Here is a 21,960-nt window from a genome sequence, read left to right as displayed (position 1 = left end):
GGTCCAGTGATGCGAGGAGATGCGATGGGATGTCCACACACACACACACACACACACACACACACACACACACACACACACACACACACACACACACACACACACACACACACACACACACACACACACACACACACACACACACACACACACGCAGGACGGGAATAGAGCCAACAGTTGTTGGGCCTGGTGAGTGTGCACGTGATGTTCCCTTCCCCCATCACTGATGTTGGAATCTCTACTGTTCGTTGCCAGCGGCAACAAGGATGTGCCCATCCCCCGCCCTCATGACTGGGCTGCATCATGGTTGTAGAAGCTCCAGGGTATGTTCACACACACGTGTTGATATTTGAAAGCATTTGCTGCGCTTTGCTTGGCATTTTCTAAACGCCACCTGCACAATCCACCTACCTCCAGTTCAAGGACTGGACCCTGAGTGTGAAGAAAGGTGTGTTTATACATAGGGCCGGCTAGAAAGTTGAGGGTTGGAAGTAGGGCTGGGCGATATGGCCTTTTTTTAATATCGCGATACACGATATATATCTCGATATTTTGCCTTAGCCTTGAATGAACACTTGATGCATATAATCACACCAGTATGATGATTCTATGTGTCTACATTAAAACATTCTTCTTCATACTGCATTAATATATGCTACTTTAAAGCCTACTGAAATGACATTTTTTCATTTAAACGGGGATAGCAGATCCATTCTATGTGTCATACTTGATCATTTCGCGATATTGCCATATTTTTGCTGAAAGGATTTAGTAGAGAATGACGATAAAGTTCGCAACTTTTGGTCGCTGATAAAAAAAAGCCTTGCCTATACTGGAAGTAGCGTGACGTCACAGGAGGAAGGACTCCTCACATTTTCCCATTGTTTACAATGCAGCGAGAGAGATTCGGACCGAGAAAGCGACGATTACCCCATTAATTTGAGCGAGGATGAAAGATTTGTGGATGAGGAAAGTGAGAGTGAAGGACTAGAGAGGCAGTGCAGGACGTATCTTTTTTCGCTCTGACCGTAACTTAGGTACAAGGGTTCATTGGATTCCACACTTTCTCCTTTTTCTATTGTGGATCACGGATTTGTATTTTAAACCACCTCGGATACTATATTCTCTTGAAAATGAGAGTCGAGAACGCGAAATGGACATTCACAGTGACTTTTATCTCCACGACAATACATCGGCGAAGCTCTTTAGCTACTGAGCTAACGTGATAGCATCGGGCTCAAATGCAGATAGAAACAAAATAAATAAACCCCTGACTGGAAGGATAGACAGAAGATCAACAATACTATTAAACCAGGGACATGTAAATACACGGTTAATAATTTCCAGCTTGGCGAAGCTTAAAGGCCTACTGAAATGAATTTTTTTTATTTAAACGGGGATAGCAGATCTATTCTATGTGTCATACTTGATCATTTCGCGATATTGCCATATTTTTGCTGAAAGGATTTAGTATAGAACAACGACGATAAAGATTGCAACTTTTGGTATCTGATAAAAAAAAAGGCTTGCACCTACCGGAAGTAGCGTGACGTAGTCAGTTGAACATATACGCAAAGTTCCCTATTGTTTACAATGATGGCCGCATGAAGTGAGAGAGATTCGGACCGAGAAAGCGACAATTTCCCCATTAATTTGAGCGAGGATGAAAGATTTGTGGATGAGTAAAGTGCAAGTGAAGGACTAGTGGGGAGTTGAAGCTATTCAGATAGGGAAGATGCTGTGAGAGCCGGGGGTGACCTGATATTCAGCTGGGAATGACTACAACAGTAAATAAACACAAGACATATATATACTCTATTAGCCACAACACAACCAGGCTTATATTTAATATGCCACAAATTAATCCTGCATAAAAACACCTGCGTGTTTGTTATGCTAGCTCCTAGCTCCTCTGCTAGCTCCTAGCTCCATAGAACACGCCAATACAATTCAAACACCTGATCAACACACACAATCACTCAGCCCAAAAGACCGTTTACCTAACCCAAGGTTCATAAAGCTTATATATTTTTAAAAAGTTACGTACGTGACGCGCACATACGGTCAAGTTATCGAATGTTTAGCAGCCAAGGCTGCATACTCACGGTACCTGATATTCAGCTGGGAATGACTACAACAGTAAATAAACACAAGACATATATATACTCTATTAGCCACAACACAACCAGGCTTATATTTAATATGCCACAAATTAATCCTGCATAATAACACCTGCGTGTTTGTTATGCTAGCTCCTAGCTCCTCTGCTAGCTCCTAGCTCCATAGAACACGCCAATACAATTCAAACACCCGATCAACACACACAATCACTCAGCCCAAAAGACCGTTCACCTAACCCAAGGTTCATAAAGCTTATATATTTTTAAAAAGTTACGTACGTGACGCGCACTTACGGTACGGTACGTGTTATGCTAGCTCCTAGCTCCTCTGCTAGCTCCTAGCTCCATAGAACACGCCAATACAATTCAAACACATGATCAACACACACAATCACTCAGCCCAAAAGACCGTTCACCTAACCCAAGGTTCATAAAGCTTATATATTTTAAAAAAGTTACGTACATACGCAAAAAAAAGCCAAAGCTGCATACTCACAGTAGCACGTCTGCGTCTTTGTCATCCAAATCAAAGTAATCCTGGTAAGAGTCTGTGTTGTCCCAGTTCTCTACAGGCGTCTGTGTATCCAAATCAAAAGTCCTCCTGGTTAGAGTCTCTGTTATCCGAGTTCTTCCATCTTGACTGCATCTTTCGGGAATGTAAACAAAGAAGCGCCGGCTGTGTACTGTTGTGGCTGACTACGTTCGAAAAATACGTCCATTTCGCACCGACAACTTTCTTCTTTGCTTGCTTGGCTTCCTTCTCCATAATGCAATGAACATGATTGAAACAGATTCACGAACACAGATGTCCAGAATACTGTGGAATTATGAAATGAAAACAGAGCTTTTTCATATTGGCTTCAATGTGGAAGGCATACCCGTGTTCGTCGGGCTACGTCACGCGCATACGTCATCCTCAGAGGCGTTTCGAACCGGAAGTTTAGCGGCAAATTTAAAATGTCACTTTATAAGTTAACCCGGCCGTATTGGCATGTGTTATAATGTTAAGATTTCATCATTGATATATAAACTATCAGACTGCGTGGTCGGTAGTAGTGGGTTTCAGTAGGCCTTTAACAATGCTGTTGCTAACAACGCCATTGAAGCTAATTTAGCTACGGGACGGCGGCGGCGGGCGTTGTAGCTTTCGACGACACCCCGGCCGCCATCAGAGTCGGCAAGAAACATATATTTCCCCAAAGTTACGTACGTGACATGCACATAGCGATCAAATGTTTGGAAGCCAAAGCTGTACTCACGGTAGCGCGTCTGCTATCCATCTCAAAGTCCTCCTGGTTGTGTTGCTGTAGTTCGCCGCTAATACACCGATCGCACCTACAGCTTTCTTCTAACGCAATAAACAAATTGCAAAAGATTCACCAACACAGATGTCCAGAATACTGTGGAATTTTGGGATGAAAACAGAGCTTTTTTGTATTGGATTCAATGGGTCCGAATACTTCCGTATCAACGATTGGCGTCACACGCATACGTCATCATACATAGACGTTTTCAACCGGAAGTGTGGCGGGAAATTAAAATTGCACTTTATAAGTTAACCCGGCCGTATTGGCATGTGTTGCAATGTTAAGATTTCATCATTGATATATAAACTATCAGACTGCGTGGTCGGTAGTAGTGGGTTTCAGTAGGCCTTTAAAACTTTCATGCAGAGAAGGAAATCACAACTAAAAAAATCACAATTTTTTTCATACGGTGTTGATCTGGAAATGTTTGCCTCTGCATTTTGATGGTGTGGGCGTGTGGCACCGAACGGAGATGGTGACATGCGGAGTAAGCACTCTTCATTCTCTAGCAGGTGACTTTTCAAATGATGCTACATATTAGCAGTAATGCTACTTTTTATAGCAACGCTTTTGCCCCACACTTGACAAATTACGGTTGTCTGTTCGACGTATTCCCACTTGAAGCCAAACCACCGCCAGACGATGGACCCCCTGCTGTTTTTTGGGGGAATTAATTATTCCTTCATTTGTTACCAGATTCGCACCTTCTTTCTCTCGTATTACCACTCGCACCACAGCTAACGTTACCCATGCTGCTACCTCTTTGCTGCGCGAGGGCGTATACGTATGTGACGTATGTCGTGACAGTATGTGACGTGTGTAAGAAGGTGCGCTTGTCTGTGTGTGAGAAGGAGACACAGGAAAGAGCGAGGAGAGCCTGTAGTGTAATGCCAGCAGCTAAAAGCAACTGCGTGAGAACGTATACTCTAATATCACGATATAGTCATTTTCTATATCGCACGGAGACAAACACGCGATATATCACGTATATCTACATATCGCCCAGCCCTAGTTGGAAGCTTGCTCCCAGTGCCACCCACACTGCTATACATGTAGATGATGGACCTCTCAATGTATAGCACGGAAGTAACAGAAGAGTGTAAAGACAAGTTGACTTTATAAGTTTGTGTTTCATTGTGTCCATGAAACCATATCCAATTGTATTTACAATCCACAAAGTATGAAAAAATACCGTCTAAACATCACAAAATGCCACTAATTCAGTCGGCCATTGTGAATATTCCACTTCTGCACTATGACCATATTATTAGAGCAGTCACACTGGAAAAAGAGATGTGCTGTTTATCATTCACAGTCCTTATGTAAGACAAGAACACATATGTTTTTATGCATTGGAGATGGTAAATAAATTTCTTTTTTTCTTTTTTTTTTTTTCTGTCCTGTCCAGCTTCTCAGGCAAATCACATAGTTGATGTAGATGCCCATATCAGCTGTTCAGATTTACTTTACAAAAGAGAAGTGTAGGATACTTCTCTCGTTGCCTTATTTGTATTTGACTTTATTAAATGTATTTATATTATCATTTGGTGCAGCCGGGCCGGAGCAGGAGGGGATAGAAAGAGAAACAAAGGCAGACAGAGGGGGAAATTGTGGGGACAAGAGGGGGATTAGACAGAGAGACAACAACAACAACAGCAAACACAACAACAACAACAACAACAACAACAATAGAACAACATCAGCAAATACGATGTATACAAATATGATGGTAAAAGTGATAGCAAAGAAGCAGTTAGCGAAATAAATAATAATACAGAAATGACAATGAGCATTATTACACTACAAATGGAGCAATACAAATACCAATAGAAATAACGCTATTGATAATGAACAATGCCAATAATTTACCTCTATTATCAACAATACAGTTGTTCAAAGGCAACAATACATATACGTAATGATAACTAGAGATACAAAATAATGCAGAAAAATGGAGGGGAAGAAAGAGAAGCAACCTATATTAACAATTGAGTCAACAGATGGAGGTCCTCTCATTATACTCTCTAAAAACATCCAGCAACAATACTCCATTTACATGTCCTGACCTGAAAATGAACCAAATATGAGTGATATTGTTAATATAAATGCTAACGCAGACGGACTATTTTAGCACCACATTGATAGCAGTGATAGCTTACGCTGCTATTGTTGACACACTCGGCTGCTTCTGCTTCGTCTCAAACTTGCTAAAAGTCAATTCTAGATTATAATTCATGCATCTCTCATTTGGTATTGGACAAATAAGTTTAAGTTAAAGTACCAATGATTGTCACACACACACTAGGTGTGGCGAAATTATTCTCTACATTTGACCCATCACCCTTGTTCACCCCCTGGGAGGTGAGGGGAGCAGTGAGCAGCAGCAGTGGCCGCGCCCGGGAATCATTTTTGGTGACTCAACCCCCAATTCCAACCCTTGATGCTGAGTGCCAAGCAGGGAGGTAATGGCTCCCATTTTTATAGTCTTTGGTATGACTCGGCCGGAGTTTGAACTCACAACCTACCCATCTCAGGGCGGACACTCTAGCCACTAGGCAACTGAGTAGGTCCATGTGGCCATGGACCCACAGGCTGGTCCACTTTCACATGTCCGAGATGGCGAAATAGACCACAAAAGATGCTTCCTGCAGGAACTTTTAAACATTTGGTGAAGATTGTGATCAATTTTTCATCTAAACGGAATTATGTGAACTTCCCCATTTGGAAAAACCGTTTTTTGAGTTTTTAGTGTGTATGTTTTGTTGTTGTTGCCATCACTTTCCAACCATTTTCAGCATTCTAGCTCATCCTTTTGTAATTATGGGCTCTTGTTGCTCATTCGGTTTGAAGCCAAAATATTCCCACAACGGGACTTTTTTTTTTCTTTATAATTATTATGGTATAATGTATAATTGTATGCTTTGCGGTGTTTAGTGGCGACTAATGAGGCCCTCGGTCCGTGCGTCCTGTGTGTGTAAGCCAGTGGTGCCACCTCCGCCCACAGAGACAAAGATTGTGGAAGACTGACGAGGGTTCTCTCAGTTCATGTCATGTTTTTCTGTTCAGGTGCTGAGTGACCGTGATGCACAATTAGAGTGAACCCTCTTGCACCTCGTTTGAAAGTGAGAGACGAACAAAACAAATGCACTCACGGATTTGGCAATTTATCAATGCTGTCAAAGTTATGGAGTTAAATTTTATTCATCGTTCGATTATTGATTTGACTATTGGCCCAGGCCTACGTGTGATACAGTAATGTTATGTTACCTGTATACAGAGAGCGAAGAAATTGTTAATAAAACAGGAAATATGGCAATTTGGGGGATTTTATTCAAACTGGTAGGAACTAGTGCAGGGCTGTTTGAATAAAATAAACAAAATAACAAATATGCTACTTTAAAATAATAATTTGGTCCAATAATATTTAAGTAATTATTACTTTATAACATAAATTCATTTTCATACTTGAATAAGAATAACAGACCAAATACATGTTACACAGACCACGTAACTTCCTGGCAGTAAACCTTTGTTCTTAGGTTTCTCTGTTTACATTTTCACACTATTTTGTTACACTTTATTAAGCATTTATTACATGTTCCTTATCTTTGCATTTTCATTTTAAATTTGTTCAGTGTTTATTGTGATTCTAGAATTGTGTTTAAATGGAGTGTTTCCCATGCTTGTGTTGACATTCCCTCTCCTTTCTGCCTTGATAGCTGACGGCTTATAATCAGAGGAAGGTTACATTTGAAATAAAAATGTTAACATTAAATCTATTTTTCTCCTGGTCCATATTTTCCATAGCTCATAAAAAATATCTGTTGTCGATATCGACCCATTTTAAAAAACTAATATCGCCCAACAACCACATGTCCGAAAACTGGAAGTAACGCAATCTGTTATCTTTCTCTTTTTTTTATTTCCAATCCCTGACATCCATAGTCAAGGAAATGCATCCCATTGGGTTGAGTTTTTCCTTGCCCTGATGTGGGATCTGAGCCCAGGATGTTGTGGCTTGTGCAGCCCTTTGAGACACTCGTGATTTAGGGCTATATAAGTAAACATTGATTGATTGATTGATCAAGAGCAGACTTGAGGACAGTCTGGGACATAAAGCTGCTGTTGGCAGGACTAACAAGGTTCCTAGTCAACTTCTGGATCATTCCACAGGTGTGAAGCCTGCACTGACCATGTTCAGGATATTGGTCAAAAGCACCTTGAAGTGTTGTTGACAGGGTGAGTGGTGATACCATGAGCTGCTCCCCACACTGTATCGGGTATGACTTGGCAGATGTGTCTGATTCCCTGCCTGAATGAAGATACCCAGACACGTGTCAGTCCAACAGTCAGTTTTCTGGTAATGCAATAAAACGTTCAGGACCAGCAAGGAATTCTGGGAATGCATTTCTTGGGAGCAGGTTGAGTCTCCGTGAGTCGTTCGGCACCGAAGCAAAAAGAGACGTTGACTTCAGCTGGTGGGCCGACTTTTTCTTGACATCTTCACGATCAGTTCGGCTGTGAGGGTGTTGCCTGGTGCTCAGGAGTTCCAGATTGATGTCATGGTGAGATCATCACCGTCCTGCAGGTTCTGCTGCTGTGAGGGACTTGTTTCAGCAGATCATGTTGGGTGTGACGCTGAACTTTGCGGGGCTTTCAGCCAGCTGTTGTTGTCAGTGTCAGCGCACCACTATTTTAGCCACACCCTTTTAGAAGGAATAAATATTTTTAAAGTTAAAGTTAAAAGTTAAAGTACCAATGATTGTCACACACACACTAGGTGTGGTGAAATGTGTCCTCTGTATTTGACCCATCACCTTGATCACCCCCTGGGAGGTAAAGGGAGCAGTGAGCAGCAGCGGTGCCGGGCCCGGGAATAATTTTTGGTGATTTAACCCCCAATTCCAACCCTTGATGCTGAATGCCAAGCACACGTTCTCCCCGTGACTGCGTGGGTTCCCTCCGGGTACTCCGACTTCCTCCCACCTCCAAAGACATGCACCTGGGGATAGGTCCCTCCCACCTCCAAAGACATGCACCTGGGTATAGGCCCCTCCCACCTCCAAAGACATGCACCTGGGGATAGGTTGATTGGCAACACTAAATGGTCCCTAGTGTGTGAATGTTGTCTACCTGTGTTGGCCCTGTGATGAGGTAGCGACTTGTCCAGGGTGTACCCCACCTTCCGCCGGTGTGCAGCTGAGATAGGCTCCAGCACCCCCCGCAACCTCGAAAGGGACAAGCGGTAGAAAATGGGTGGATGGATGGATTTCCTGCACCGAACTAAAAACCGAAGATATATGCGAGTCCAAGAGATTTTGTAAATTATTATTTATATAACTTGTTTCCCAACGGTGTTTGTTCTGTTTTGATCAAACAAAACAGAAGTCATGGCCATGGACCCACTAGCTGCACAAGCTAGCTCTCCAATCAGCTAAACAGACTCAATAACTCCACGGTGACGTTTTGGCCCATTTACGAAAGTGAAACAATACAAAAAGAATGTCATTGTAAGTTAATGATACTAACACAGACACTTGTAAATGCGTTAGCATATTAGCTAATGCTAACGACGCTAGCTTGATTACATTACGATAGCACGTACAAATATGCATGAAAACACTCCTACAGACATCACACATGGGACGCTTTAGTACGTAAGAATTGTTTGAGTTATATTGTAAAACTTACAAACGTTGCTTGGAATGATGAATGAAAAATCCATACAAGCAGAAACGCTATGGGCAAATAGTAGACAAAACAGTATATACCTTACTGTTCAAGGCACAAAACAGGAAACACATTTTCAACCCACAACTTGTCCAAAAGATGGCGCCATAGCCCAAACAATCTTTTTAGTGTTTGTATGAAAACTATTTGTTGAATCCAGAACATGATGGCAGTTAGCGAAGGAAAGTAGGGTAATGTCAAGTATTATTAGCAGTGACGTGCGGTGAGGTTCATGGCTGGTGAGGCACTGACTTCATCACAGTCAGATTTACAAACATATGAACCCTAAAGAGTATCTTATTCACCATTTGATTGGCATCAGCTAACGGGCTATGTTTAAAAGCTCATACCAGCATTCTTCCCTGCTTGGCACTCAGCATCAAGGGTTGGAATTGGGGGTTAAATCACGAAAAATTATTCCCGGGCGCGGCGCCGCTGCTGCCCACTGCTCCCCTCACCTCCCAGGGGGTGATCAAGGGGATGGGTCAAATGCACAGGAGAAATTTCATTACACCTAGTGTGTGTGTGACAATCATTGGTACTTAACTTTACACATACAAACTGTAGCACACAAAAAAGCACATTTAATAAAAAAAAACTTTATTATGGTCTTACCTTTACTTATAAATGAAGTCCATGCACCGCTGTTGTGCTGGATTAATGCAACCCCGCCGGAGTTGTGAATGAATGAAATATGAAATCCGTGCTGCAGTCTGCAGGTGTACCTAATGTTGTGGCCCTGCAGTCATTCACAACTCCTCCAACACGAACATTATTGTTTTTGCACTTTTCGGCTTCTTATTAAATAACTTTTTTAAATAGATTCAATCTTGCACGTGGAAAGTTTAAGTGTGAGCTTTAGTTGATATAACACTCCGGTCAGGGGGTGCATTCTACGCCGGGGGTGCATTCTCTACCACCAGGAGGCGGGATTACTGCGAGCCTCAGCCAGTGCGTCTTCGCAGCAGTTTTATGATTGCTCAGCACAAGAAATACTTACACACATACAGTTGTTGACAAAATACACTGTACATTATATACCTCAGCTAACTAAACTATGGAAATGTATAATATAGTTCATATAGCAATACGGTCTCACTGCACAGCAGGCCAGCAGTTAGCCGAGTCCGCAATCCATGTTGAGGCACAACGCAGTGACGTGCCTCAACTGGCTGCTGGTCACCGCACCGTCTCTTCTCAGTATTTGAACAGCAAATGTGAAAATTCAGCGATTTTGAATACAAATAATCTAAAACTGGTGAAGTTAAATGGAACATAACTTTATAGTATAATCACAGGATACATATAACAATATAATTCTTTTTTTTTCTTTTTACATTTTTTTTCTTTCCATGATGGCACGTGAGGCCCCGCCTCACCTGCCTCCACTGACTGCACGTCACTGATTATTAGCTATGAAATGTGGCTTCCTAATGAAACCTTCTCTGTTTCTGTTTCCTTGGTCTTGAGTTGCTGAATATTACAAGAAGCGTATCTGCATGATGTCATCTATTGATTTTGCTGACCACTAATCTTAATCATTGGGATTAAAGGCCTACTGAAATGAATTTTTTTTATTTAAACGGGAATAGCAGATCCATTCTATGTGTCATACTTGATCATTTCGCGATATTGCCATATTTTTGCTGAAAGGATTTAGTAGAGAAAATCGACGATAAAGTTCGCAACTTTTGCTCGCTGATAAAAAAAGCCTTGCCTGTACCGGAAGTAGCGTGACGTCACAAGCGGTAGTGCTGCTCACAATTCCCGTTGTTTACAATGGAGTGAGAGAGATTCGGATCGAGAAAGTGATGATTACACCATTAATTTGAGCGAGGATGAAAGATTCATAGATGAGGAACGTTACAGTGAATGACTTGAAAGGCAGTGATGGACGTATCTTTTTTCGCTCTGACTGTAACTTAGGTACAAGCTGGCTCATTGGATTCCACACTCTCTCCTTTTTCTATTGTGGATCACAGATTTGTATTTTAAACCATTTTATATACTATATCCTCTTGAAAATGAGAGTCGAGAACGCGAAATGGACATTCACAGTGACTGAACATGTAAATACACGATTAATAATTCAGCTTTGCGAAGCTAAAAAAAATAGAAGCTAACCTAGCTATGTAGCCAACTTGATAGCAGCAGTCTCAAATGCAGATAGAAACTAAATTAAAAAAAAACCTGACTGGATGGATAGACAGAAGACCAATAATACTATTAAACCATGAACATGTAAATACACGATTAATAATATTCCGCTTGGCGAAGCTAAAAAAACAGAAGCTAACCTAGCTGCGTAGCCAACGTGATAGCATCAGTCTCAAATGCAGATAGAAACTAAATTAAAAAAACCCTGACTGGATAGATAGACAGAAGATCAATAATACTATTAAACCATGAACATGTAAATACACGATTAATAATATTCCGCTTGGCGAAGCTAAAAAAACAAGTTAACCTAGCTGCGTAGCTAACGCGATAGCGCCAGTCTCAAATGCAGATATAAACTAAATTTACAAAAAACCTGACTGGATGGATAGACAGAAGACCAATAATACTATTAAACCATGAACATGTAAATACATGATTAATAATATTCCGCTTGGCGAAGCTAAAAAAACAGAAGCTAACCTAGCTGCGTAGCCAACGCGATAGCATCAGTCTCAAATGCAGATAGAAACTAAATAAAAAAAACCCTGACTGGATGGATAGACAGAAGATCAATAATACTATTAAACCATGAACATGTTAATACACGATTAATAATATTCCGCTTGGCGAAGCTAAAAAAACAGAAGCTAACCTAGCTGCGTAGCTAACTTAGATGCGGCGGCGGGCGTTGTACGCTTTTGACGACACCCCGGCCGCCATCAGAGTCGGCAAGAAACATATATTTCCCCAAAGTTACGTACGTCACATGCACATATCGACACGCACGTACGGGCAATCGATCAAATGTTTGGAAGCCAAAGCTGTACTCACCGTAGTGCGTCTGTTATCCTGCTCAAAACACAACACAACCTCCTGGTGTTGGTGTTGTTGTAGTCCGCTGCTCCACCGGCTCCAACTTTCTTATTTGCAGTCTCCATTGTCCATTAAACAAATTGCTCAATCGCTTTATTAACAAGCGGTAACTGGTTGTAGTTCAAAAAGTAACGCACACACATACACGAGCTGCTGTTAGCCAAAAGTCACGATCACACACACTCAAGTTCTCCGCCAACTCACTCGCGCACGCGTGTTCCCCAAACCCTTAAAGACAGTACACTAATGCAAATATCACGGATATTAACAGTATTGTACTTAGCCGCTAAGACACCGATCGATCCCACCTACAACGTTCTTCTTTGCAGTCTCCATTGTTCATTAAACAAATTGCAAAAGATTCAGAATACTGTGGAATTTTGTCAAAGAAAACAAGAGGCTTTTCTATCGGGTCCGATGGGGTACAACCACTTCCGTTGCTTTTGTGACGTCACGCGCATAAATCATATCCAAAGGAGTTTTTCAACCGGAAGTGTGGTGGGAATTTTAAAATTGCACTTTATAAGTTAACCCGGCTGTATTGGCATGTGTTGCAATGTTAAGATTTCATCATTGATATACAAACTATCAGACTGCGTGGTTGGTAGTAGTGGGTTTCAGTAGGCCTTTAATGCTCCACTCTGTCATGTGTGTCGTCTGCTTGGAGCTCAAACGCAGCAAATACCAGACTTTCCTTCAGTCACCAGGAAACAGCGCTATATAAATGAAATCCAATATTATTATTATTACCAAACCACCTCAGGATGGACTCCAACAAGGGTGGTGAGCATCAGGACGTCTTGTTCTGGATCATTTTGTACAACGTCTTTCCAGAAGACCCATTGCCGTTTAAGAACGTCAAAGACTCTTATTTTCTTTTAGGGATGTAGAGGCTAATAATAATAATAATGTCTAAAAACGGTAATTGATAACCACACTTTGATTACAATGATGGACCAACTAGCGTTCGGTTGCTAGCTAGCATAAATGCTAATATGAAAACCACAGACATTAACATCTTTCCACTTTAAGAGACATCATATCCCAAGCAAAAGTTGTGACAGTGTGGAGATGGAGGGGTCCTCAACAGGAAGTGACGACACATAAACCGAAAGTGAAGTGAACATTCTAAAATGTTTACAAATGATAATGGCAGAAGATAAACATATGTAAACACATTGCTCTTATGAAGCCAGAACAATATTCAATGTTTTCTCTGCCAAGAAAGTATGTTGTGTGTCTATTAACTTGAGTTACTGAAAAGAAACTTGGTTAAAAGATGTGAGGTGCTTCTTAAACACATTCCACAGGTGATACTGAGAACTGTGAAATTACTTGTTTGACGTACCGAGTTTATCTGTGTGTTGTAAACCAGGACACATTTGGATTTTACAAGTTCAACTGGCTTGCGCACATTGGGGGGTGGCTTTAAGGGATTACACGCATGTTTTGGAGTAACATGAATGGGAAACCAACTATTTAATTATTTTTGTACAATTCACTTAATATAAATATAACATAACTTTGGGTTTACTCTTTTAGTTGAATGTTTACTTTGAACTGATTGGGAATGTCAGCTGGAACAAAACACTCATTCTCAATAAGGAGCAGCTAAGTTGTTCTTAGTGAAAGTCTTGGTTAACAACATGAGTGGAGCACTAGACTCCTCTTCTTTCTATTTATTTGTTTTGGTCTCACTTGTTCACGATTCATAACTCGCTCATCTCACACCTGATTGGTCAGCTGCCGCGTGCTGTCAATCATTGTCAGGTTGGCCATTTAATGAGGGACAAGCTTCAGTCTGAGCAGCCGTTTTCCACCTGGCGCTGGTGTTTGACTTGTCTCCATTTAATAGGGCCTCGTTGTTTTTGGATCCGATACAATATTTGTGCTTTTTGACAAAGGGACATGTCCTCCTTGTGCCCACCCCAAATGACGTCCATGGACGTAAAAAGATCATTACATTGAGTAAGTCGGTTTCTTCTCCTTTTCAGGGCTGGCATCGATGATGTGGAGACAGATGTGGTGGAGATCGAGGCAAAGCTGGACAAGGTTTGGAACGTTTTCATTCAAAATGTTTATTTCATTACAGTACATACTGATATAGCAATATCAGTGCTCTTTCTTTTTATGTGGTTTGTTCTCTTGGTTTGACCTACCCACAACATGCTGCATGTTAGTCAATGAGTCAGAATAGTTTCCATATCTTGTTTCTACCTAACTTTTTGTTTTTTTGTTTACATTCCATCAAAACAGTCAGGTGTTTAAAAAAGCATAGATATCAATAATGGTTGGTGCGGTTAAAAGGAAACTTGACATCATTCCCCAGAGCTTTATTGTCACACACCATTACTGGAATATAGCTTTCAATGTGAGGTGAAGTACACAGGGAATTGTCCCCTTGTAGTCTCTGAGCTGAGGTAATGCCTCTCTGTATAAACTAATAGACTTTCTGAGTCACAGCAATCCAATCACAGATTGTTTATATAGTAGAGCTGGACGATTATGGCAAGAATAGTCATCACGATTATTTGGATTGATACTGTAATCACAAATAATTACACGTGTATTCATTTATTGGTAGCTTTAAATATAGTTAATCTGAGTATAAATTAGTAACGAATAAACCACAACAAGTCAAATAATAATAGCAGTAACAATACATGTAAACAAACTACGGCCCCGTGCCAAGTGCATATATATATATATATATATATATATATATTTATATATATATATATATATATATATATATATATATATATATATATATATATATATATATATATATATATATATATATATATATATATATATATATATGTATATATGTATATGTATATATATATATATATATATATATATATATATATATATATATATATATGTATGTATGTATGTATATATACTGTATATACATATTTATACAGTATAAATACAGTATATATATATCTGTGTGTGTGTGTGTGTGTGTGTGTGTGTGTGTGTGTGTGTGTGTGTGTGTGTGTGTGTGTGTGTGTGTGTATGTATACAGTTTTGGTCAAAAGTTTACATACACTTGTAAAGAACATAATGTCATGGCTGTCTTGAGTTTCCAATCATTTCTACAAGTCTTATTTTTTTGTGATAGAGTGATTGGAGCACATACTTGTTGGTCACAAAAAACAATTATGAAGTTTGCTTCTTTTATGAATTTTTTATGGGTCTACTGAAAATGTGAGCAAATCTGCTGGGTCAAAAGTATACATACAGCAACATACATGATCAATGTTGGTGATGTAGAAAAGTTACAATCAAATCAAATGATCTTCATGGCCTCTTAACTTCATGTGAGTGATTATGATTGTTGACTTCTCTGAGCACATTTAAATATGGCTCATGTGATGCAATGATTGGAAACTCAAGACAGCCATGACCTTATGTCCTTCACAAGTGTATGTACACTTTTGACCACGACTGTATACGTCTAATAGATCAGTGGATGTCTACTAGAGAGGCGCTGAGGGCAATGCACAGAGTGAACCCTCTTGCACCCTGTTTGGGAGTGCGAGAGGAAGACACAAGAAGGTGACAATGTATCCATGACCACATTTTTGGGGCTCCACCAAGCGATGACGCTCACCTCAGTCTGCACGTCTTGGTCTGAAACATCTACTCAAGATTTCTTTGTTTTATGCCACTCATTTTCTCTTTTTCTTGACTGAGCCTCTTTCACTAGATTGTGTTTGTGTTTGTTCCCTCAGCTGGTGAAGCTGTGCAGCGGCATGATCGAGGCAGGCCGAGCCTACGTGGGCGCCAACAAGCTCTTTGTCAACGGCATCAAGGATCTGTCCCAGCAGTGCAAGGAAGAGGAGATGATATCGGTGAGTGAGCACACCTCATGGACCACATGTTGCAAATAAAGCAGTCATACAAGGAAGAAGAGATGATATCGGTGAGTGAGCACACCTCGTGGACCACATGTTGCAAATAAAGCAGTCATACAAGGAAGAGGAGATGGTATCGGTGAGTGAGCACACCTCACATGTTGCAAACAAGCAGCATATATGAGCTCTTACAGGCCGGAGATGTTTGTGCTTACAGAAAGTTGGACTTGAACTTGTTAGGCAATAAATCAGATCTATGTTTCCAATAAAGTATGTTTGTCTTTGCAGGAATGCCTGGAAAAGTGTGGCGAGAGCCTCCAGGAGATCGTCAACTACCATATGGTGAGAAACATAGCCTACTTCACGCTACCGCACCCACCAAATGTGAAAAGAAATGAATATTTTTACATACAGTATATTAGCCGCATGGGACTTCAAGCTGCAGGTATAAACCGGTAGAAAATATTTTGTAATTATTTACATACCTTAATTACCTGTAACATGGCAGTAAAACGGCTGATTAAACAAAACAGAAGTCATCATGGGCGGTATAGCTCGGTTGGTAGAGTGGCCGTGCCATCAACCTGAGGGTTGCAGGTTCGATCCCCACTTCCGCCATCCTAGTCACTGCCGTTGTGTCCTTGGGCAAGACACTTTACCCACCTGCTCCCAGTGCCACCCACACTGGTTTAAATGTAACTTAGATATTGGGTTTTCACTATGTAAAGCGCTTTGAGTCACTAGAGAAAAGCGCTATATAAATATAATTCACTTCACTTCACATCATCATGGACCCACTAGCTGCGCAAGCTAGCTCTCCAATCAGCTAAACAGACTCAATAACTCCACGGTGACGTTTTGGTGAATTTTCAAAACTGAAACAATACAAAAAGAATGCCAATGTAAGTTAATAATACTAACACAGACACTTGTAAACGTGTTAGCATATAAGCTAATGCTAACAACGCTAGCGTCATCACATTACGATAGCACGTACAAATATGCATGAAAACACTCCTACAGACATCACACATGGAGGGTTTAGTGAGTGTGAATTGTTTTAGTTATATTGTAAAACTTACAAAGGTTGCTTGGAGTGATGAATGAAGAATCCTTTCCAGCAAAAAACGCTGTAGACGAATATTTTTGGTTCAAGGAACGAAACAGGAAATGCATTTTCAAACCGAAAATTACTTTTAAAAAGTAATTAATTATAATTACTCGTGACTTTACCAAAAAAGTAATTGAAATACTAACCGAATTATGTTTTAATAAATGTCATAAATTACTACGGAAAGTTACCTAAAATGAAAAAAACAACTTCAAATATGCAGTTACAGTTTCATATGAGAGCACAGTGTGTGTGTTTTTGAAAGGCGGGGCCTGTTGCCTAGCAATGTCATCGAGGGTTTTAACTAAGCCGTGTTTGGTAGCTTTAGCACTTTGTCGGCTCTTTTGAATCTTTTCACCGGATTGTGTTACCTCTGGTTAATAAAGAGTTTCAATGTACTTCAATGGCGGTAATATCTTCTTGTCAACAAACGGTGTATTGTTTGGATGGCAAGTTTGTCACTTCAGTCATTGATTGGTTGTTCATTATTCCCATTGTGTAGTTGTGTGTGTCTGTTGTTGTCTGCTGTGTCACAGTGTGATGTTGCCTCTTCCTCTTTGATTAAAAGTTCATTTTAATGTTGCTTTCACCAGTAAAAAGATATTTCCTGCATTGAACTTGCTGCACTTATGGCGCTGTCTTGTTGTCGACATAAAACCACATCAAAAGTAGCGTGCCACGTTGCATCAAGCTATCGCTAACGGCAATGTCACGGACCTAAAAATAATTAGATTACCCGTTACTAGTAAAAGTAACGGTATTACTAACGCTGTTCTTTTATAACGCCGTTATTACGAACACCGACTTGCAGTGAGCGAACTTGTCCAAAAGATGGTGCCATAGCACAAACAATAACACACCTTTTCAATGTCTCTGTGGGTGTTTTATGAAAACTATTTGTTGAATACAAAACATTCTGGCCGTTAGCGAAGAAAAATCCATGGATTAGCTGCACCGTTTTACAAACCTCAGTGTGTAATGCGTGGGGAAAAAAATTAGCGGCTTCTAGTCGGGAAAATACAGTCCTATTCTACTTGATGAAGGATTGCCCATTTGTACAGTTCTACAACAGCAGCAGGAAAAAGTATATACTCAGGGTCCTGAAAAGTGTTATGACTTGGCGTAAATGAGGACTCAGATGCAGAGGAGTGACAATGGACTCAGACCTTTATTTAAACAATTCCTTGTTATCTCTAGGACAGAGTGATTAAAGAAAGTGGCTACAAAATCTATCTAAGATATATTCAAGCACTTATAGGGTATTAGCATAGGACATAAGGCAATAAACAGAAAATCACTCCATAAGGAGGAACCGGCAATAGCCAAAAAGTTATATGAGTCGAATACACAAAAAAAACCAACAATCTATAATGATCTACAAAAAGGAAATTATCTCATGCTAAAAGGTTGAGACGCTATAAACAGAAAGTATGTATAAAGTATTTGCGAGGCCTGAAAACTAAAAGCGCTCCAGAAGGAGGGGGAAAAAAAAGGAAGACAAGGCACTATGAAAATTGATACAAAAGACTTGACCAAAAACTTTAGCAAAAGAAAATCACTCTCTCAGAGGGAACAAAGGAATCAATAAACAAAGCGAGACAATACTTAACAAACTTGGTAGATGGCTGTGAACAAGGCTGTGGACAAGGCTGGAGGTACGTAGCGAGACGATATACTCTGGCAACAAGACAGGGGAAGACGAGGACTATATACACATGAGGGAGGGTGACACAGGTGGACACAATCAGGCAATCAGGAGAGACATCAGACCAGTGACACAGGAGGAAGGGCAAGTGGCCTGAAACGAGAGGAGGATTAGAACTTTCAAAATAAAACAGGAAATGTGCCAGACAACCCCAAAACAGGACTTCCCTCACCACGGTGTGACAGTACCCCCCCCTCTATGGCCGACTCCGGACGGCCCAGACTGTTCGGGGTGGTCTCTGTAGAAGTCCCTGATGAGAGTGGGGTCGACAATGTGGCGGGAAGGAACCCACTGTCTCTCTTCAGGTCCGTATCCTTCCCAATCCACCAGGAATTGTCTGCCCCGACCCCGGTTGCGCACTGCCAACAAGCGTTTAACTTTGTATACTGGTCCACCTTCAATTACTTCGGGTGGTGGAGGGGACGTGTTGGCTGGGACCATGGTGCTTTCTTTGGCTGGTTTGACCTGACTGACGTGGAAGGTGGGATGGACGCGGAGGGATCGAGGCAGACGAAGCCGAACCGCTGCAGGTCCGACGAGCTTGGTAATTGGGAATGGACTTACAAAGCGTGGTGCCAGTTTCCTTGATGTGACCTTGAGATGCAAGTTCTTGGCTGAAAGCCAGACTCTCTGACCGGGTTCATATGCAGGCGCAGGTCGTCTCTTGCGGTCTGCCGCTCTCTTCATCCGATCTTGTTGTCTAGACAATACTTGACGGGCGGCGGCCCAAATGCGGCGACAACGTCGGACCATGGCATGGGCGGAGGGGACCGACACTTCTGACTCATTCTCTGGGAAGAGAGGGGGCTGGTACCCTAAGGCACAATGAAAGGGAGAGAGGCCGGTGGCTGATGTAGGCAGCGAATTGTGCGCATACTCTACCCAGACCAGGTGTTTGCTCCATGTGGAGGGGTTCTGGCAGACCAAGCACCGGAGGCCGGTTTCCAGCTGCTGGTTAAGTCGTTCGGTCTGGCCGTTGGCTTCTGGATGATATCCTGATGTCAGGCTGGCCTTGGCTCCAATGAGTCGGCAGAACTCCCCCCAGAACCGTGATACAAACTGTGGTCCCCGGTCTGAAACAATGTCTTTGGGAAATCCATGAACTCTGAATACATTAGTCATCATAGTCTCTGCCGTCTCTTTGGCGGATGGTAATTTAGGCATAGCAATGAATCTGACCATTTTGGAGAATCTGTCGACCACGGTGAGGACGGTGGTGTTACCTTGTGAGACCGGGAGGCCTGTAACGAAGTCCATCGAGATGTCTGACCACGGTCTGGAGGGAATGGGAAGCGGCTGGAGAAGTCCCATGCGAGACCTGGAAGACATTTTGTTTCTGGCACAGACCGAACAGGCCTCTACGTACTCCCGGACCTCCGTCTCCATGGCTGGCCACCAGAACCGCCGGGAGATCACAAACATGGTTCTTTTAACTCCCGGATGGCACGAAAGCAGCGAGGTGTGAGCCCAATGAATCACCCGGGGACGCAGCTCAGTGGGGACAAACAATCGATTAACAGGACATCCCCTAGGTGGCGGGGCCACACCGTTAGCTTGCTTTACCTCTGTTTCTATTGGCCAAGTTACCGCTCCTACCACACAGTTCAGTGGAAGGATAGTCTCAGGTTGCTTGGCCTCAAGCTCGGGGTCGAATAATCGTGACAAGGCGTCTGGCTTGACGTTGCGGGACCCCGGCCTGTAGGAGAGCGAGAAGGAAAAGCGATTAAAAAAAAGCGCCCACCTGGCCTGGCGAGAGTTGAGTCTCTTAGCCTTCTTTATGTATTCCAGGTTCTTGTGATCTGTCCAGACGATGAACGGGTGTTCGGCCCCCTCGAGCCAATGCCTCCATTCCTCCAAGGCGAGCTTCACCGCCAGCAACTCACGATTGCCGACATCATAGTTTTTTTCAGCTTTGGACAGCCGCCGCGACAGAAAGGCACATGGATGCATCTTGCCGTCCTGTTGAGAACGTTGAGACAGGACCGCTCCCACTCCTTCATTAGAAGCGTCCACCTCCACGACGAACTGGCGCTGCGGGTCCGGAATGGTGAGGATGGGCGCTGAGGTGAAGCGGAGTTTGAGTGTCTGGAAGGCCCTCTCTGCTTCCGGAGACCAGTGGAACCGCACCTGGGGAGAGGTAAGAGCATGGAGAGGAGCAGCTATTGCGCTGAAGCTTCTGACAAACTGCCTGTAAAAGTTAGCAAAACCCAAGAATTGCTGAACCTTCTTGCGGTTGTCAGGTGTAGGCCAATCGGCCACAGCGCTAACTTTAGCCGGATCCATCTGCACTCTTCCAGGAGCTACAATGAAGCCCAGGAAGGAGACAGTGTCGGCATGAAAAACACTCTTTTCAGCTTTAACATACAAGTCATTGTCCAAAAGTCTCTTTAAAACCTGGGTTACGTGGACTTGGTGAGTGTCACTGTCAGGAGAATAAATCAATATATCGTCCAGGTAGACGTACACAAAATGGTCCAGGAAGTCTCTTAGAACTTCATTGATCATAGCTTGGAACACGGCGGGGGCATTGGTGAGTCCAAAGGGCATGACCCTGTATTCATAGTGGCCGCTGGGTGTGTTGAATCCAGTCTTCCACTCGTCTCCCTCTTTAATTCGGACCAGATGGTAAGCGTTGCGTAGATCCAGTTTGGTGAATATTTTGGCCTGTTGGAGTTGGTCGAAGACAGAGGACATGAGGGGAAGAGGGTAACGGTTCTTAATAGTAATGTCATTGAGTGGGCTGTAATCAATGCAGGGTCTTAACGACCCGTCTTTCTTCTTCACAAAGAAGAACCCTGCTCCTGCTGGCGATGATGACGGGCGGATCAAGCCAGCTTTCAGTGATGCAGAGATGTATTCATTCATGGCTGCCCTTTCTGGACCAGAAACAGAGTACAGGCGCCCCTTGGGAATAGTGGCCCCGGGCAGTAAATCAATGGCACAGTCGTAGGAACGGTGGGGTGGAAGTGACAGAGCCTTAGTTTTGCTGAAAACTTGTCGTAAGTGGTGGTAACAGGAGGGAACAGAATTCAGGTCCGGAAATTCTGAGTCTGTGGCAGGATTGGCAGAAAAAAGATTAATTTCCTTG

At 42.2% G+C, this 21,960-nt stretch overlaps 1 protein-coding gene across 1 annotated transcript in view; it reads left to right on the top strand.

Annotated features, from left to right (window-relative positions):
* Positions 1–21,960, top strand: part of LOC133655989 (arf-GAP with coiled-coil, ANK repeat and PH domain-containing protein 3-like) — a 151,453-nt gene that overhangs the window by 61,519 nt on the left and 67,974 nt on the right. Inside the window, exons 2-4 of the mRNA XM_062056701.1 lie at positions 14,185–14,242; positions 15,934–16,053; positions 16,345–16,398. Coding sequence (XP_061912685.1) covers positions 14,185–14,242; positions 15,934–16,053; positions 16,345–16,398 — 232 coding nt within the window. The remainder of the gene's footprint in view (positions 1–14,184; positions 14,243–15,933; positions 16,054–16,344; positions 16,399–21,960) is intronic.

This window comes from Entelurus aequoreus, linkage group LG01 (genome assembly GCF_033978785.1).
Source record: "Entelurus aequoreus isolate RoL-2023_Sb linkage group LG01, RoL_Eaeq_v1.1, whole genome shotgun sequence".
NCBI lineage: Eukaryota > Metazoa > Chordata > Actinopteri > Syngnathiformes > Syngnathidae > Entelurus > Entelurus aequoreus.
Note: the sequence above shows the minus strand (reverse complement) of the source record. Positions and strands in the feature narration are given on the sequence as shown.